The following is a 2,500-nucleotide window of genomic DNA, read 5'->3' as shown; positions in this document are numbered from 1 at the left end:
ATTCTACAGTATCTCTGAGCGCTAAACGATGATGATGTCATTCTACAGTATCTCTGAGCGCTAAACGATGATGATGTCATTCTACAGTATCTCTGAGCGCTAAACGATGATGATGTCATTCTACAGTATCTCTGAGCGCTCCCTGTGCCAGGTAGGCCCCGCCCCTTGACCCCACCTTGAGCTGAGGGCACTGCAGTTCCACAGAGACGTCCAGCAGGGCGGCGCCACCCGTGTTGGCCATGAGCAGCACCAGCACCAGCGCGTCCTCTCGCTGGACACGGCAGGAGGTCACGGCCAATCGCTCGTCTGACGCCAAGGGGGCGGAGTCAGAGCAGGGGAGGTTCCGCAGCTCTGGGGGCAAGTGGGAGGAGTCAGGGCTCGCGGGGTCAGAGGTCGCAGTGCAGGGCTGCACCAGCTCCATACCGCCCATCAGGAGCGGAGAGTCTCTAGCCCCGCCCCGTGCTGAGGGCCGCGCCTCATTGGTCGTCACGAGAGAGGGCGGGGCTTCCCGCTCATGTCCCTCAGCTACACCATTGGCTGCTGGGAGAGAAGGCGTGTCCTTTTCCGAGAGCGCGCTATTGGCTTCTGCGTGTTTGGCCGGAGCCACAGAGTTCTGCGTAAGCATGATGGGAGAGGCCGGGCCCTCCTCCAATAGGCTGCTGTACAGGAAGTGATTGGCAGCATCACGGGAGGAGTGGGAGGAGCCTGAGGAGGAGGAGGCGGAGTCAGTAGTTTTCTGTTTCCTCCTGAAGTGCTGGGAGCAGGAAGGCTCTGGTTTCCCCATCTGAACACACACACACACACACACACACACACACACACACACAGAAAGAGGACAATGGAGGAGTTCAGTGTAGACAGACATCATAGATAAGACACCTCGCACACACACATTCACAACAATAAAATATTAACAACAATAAAAAAAAAGAATTTATATACATAATTATACTACTAATAAAATAGATTAAGAGATTAGGTGGGGTTGTTATGGTAAAATCAGATGAAATCAAAATTAAAGGGAGCAGGCCTGTCTAAGATGAGTTTTTGGGTGAGATTTGAAGGTGGTTCTGGGTTCTGGGCGGGGAGTGCTGAAGGTGGTTCTGGGCGGTTCTGGGCGGGGAGTGCTGAAGGTGGGAGTGCTGGATGTGGGAGTGTTGAAGGTGGTTCTGGGTGGTTCTGGGCGGGGAGTGCTGAAGGTGGTTCTGGGCGGGTGGTTCTGGGCGGGGAGTGCTGAAGGTGGTTCTGGGCGGGCAGTGCTGAAGGTGGGAGTGCTGGATGTGGGAGTGTTGAGTGTCATGAGGCAGAGCATCTCACCAGGCTGGTGGCGTTGTGTGAGCTGAGGCCCAGGAACAGAGAGGAGGCCAGCTGCTGCCTGCCCCGCTCCTCCTGTGAGGGCTCAGCGCTCGGGGGGGTGAGGGCGCCGCCCTGCTGGGGGGAGGGCTGAGGTGCAGGGGCGCTGGTGTCCTGAGGGGCCGAGCTCTCCTCCGGAGCCTCCTTCTGGGGCAGGTAGCCATCTTTACCCCACTTCCTCTTCACCCCGTCCAGCCTCAAGGAGCCCGAGCTGCAGGCACACACACACACACACACACACACACTTAGAGCTGCAGGCACACACACACACACACTTAGAGCTATGGGAATCAGCAGCACACACACACACACACAGACAGTCAGAGCTATGGGAATCAGCAGCACACACACACACACACTTAGAGCTATGGGAATCAGCAGCACACACACACACACACAGACAGTCAGAGCTATGGGAATCAGCAGCACACACACACACACACTTAGAGCTATGGGAATCAGCAGCACACAATCAGCTGCCCACACACACACAGTTAGAGCTATGGGAATCAGCAGCACACACACAGACAGTCAGAGCTATGGGAATCAGCTGCAGGCACACACACACACACTTAGAGCTATAGGAATCAGCAGCATACAATCAGCTGCCCAGTGATCATTAACGTTAGACAACATTCCTGAGTGAAAATTGAGGATCAGCTACAAATTATGTCAGGCAACATACTACAGCAAATACGTGCTGTATGTATCAGGTTAGCATTAGCCTACTCAGCACTATATATCAGGCTAGCCTTGGCATTAGCCTACTCAGCACTATATATCAGGCTAGCATTAGCATTAGCCTACTTAGCTCTATATATCAGGCTAACATTAACCTACTCAATGATATATCAGGTGAGCATTAGCCTACTCACCACTATAAAGCAGGCATTAACACTAGCATACCCAGCTCTATGTGTGTATGAGGTTAGCGTTAGCATACCCAGCTCTGTGTGTAAGAGGCTAGCGTTAGCATACCCAGCTCTGTGTGTAAGCGGTTAACGTTAGCATACTCTGCTCTGTGTGTAATGGGCTAGCGTTAGCATACCCAGCTCTGTGTGAGAGGTTAGCGTTAGCATACTCAGCTCTGTGTGAGAGGTTAGCGTTAGCATACCCAGCTCTGTGTGAGAGGTTAGCGTTAGCATAC

The 2,500-nt window shown here is 53.5% G+C and overlaps 1 protein-coding gene across 3 annotated transcripts in view; it reads right to left on the bottom strand.

The window, feature by feature from the left end:
• ap4e1 (adaptor related protein complex 4 subunit epsilon 1) overlaps positions 1-2,500 on the bottom strand; it is a 25,921-nt gene that overhangs the window by 6,507 nt on the left and 16,914 nt on the right. For all 3 annotated transcript variants that reach the window (XM_062548066.1, XM_062548067.1, XM_062548068.1), the window contains 2 exons: positions 1,318-1,564; positions 176-784 (listed from right to left, as the gene is read on the bottom strand). In XM_062548066.1, coding sequence (XP_062404050.1) covers positions 176-784; positions 1,318-1,564 — 856 coding nt within the window. The remainder of the gene's footprint in view (positions 1-175; positions 785-1,317; positions 1,565-2,500) is intronic.

The sequence above is a fragment of the Sardina pilchardus genome, chromosome 10 (assembly GCF_963854185.1).
Source record: "Sardina pilchardus chromosome 10, fSarPil1.1, whole genome shotgun sequence".
In the NCBI taxonomy this organism is placed as follows: Eukaryota; Metazoa; Chordata; class Actinopteri; order Clupeiformes; family Clupeidae; genus Sardina; species Sardina pilchardus.
This window is presented reverse-complemented; position numbering and strand designations above follow the sequence as displayed.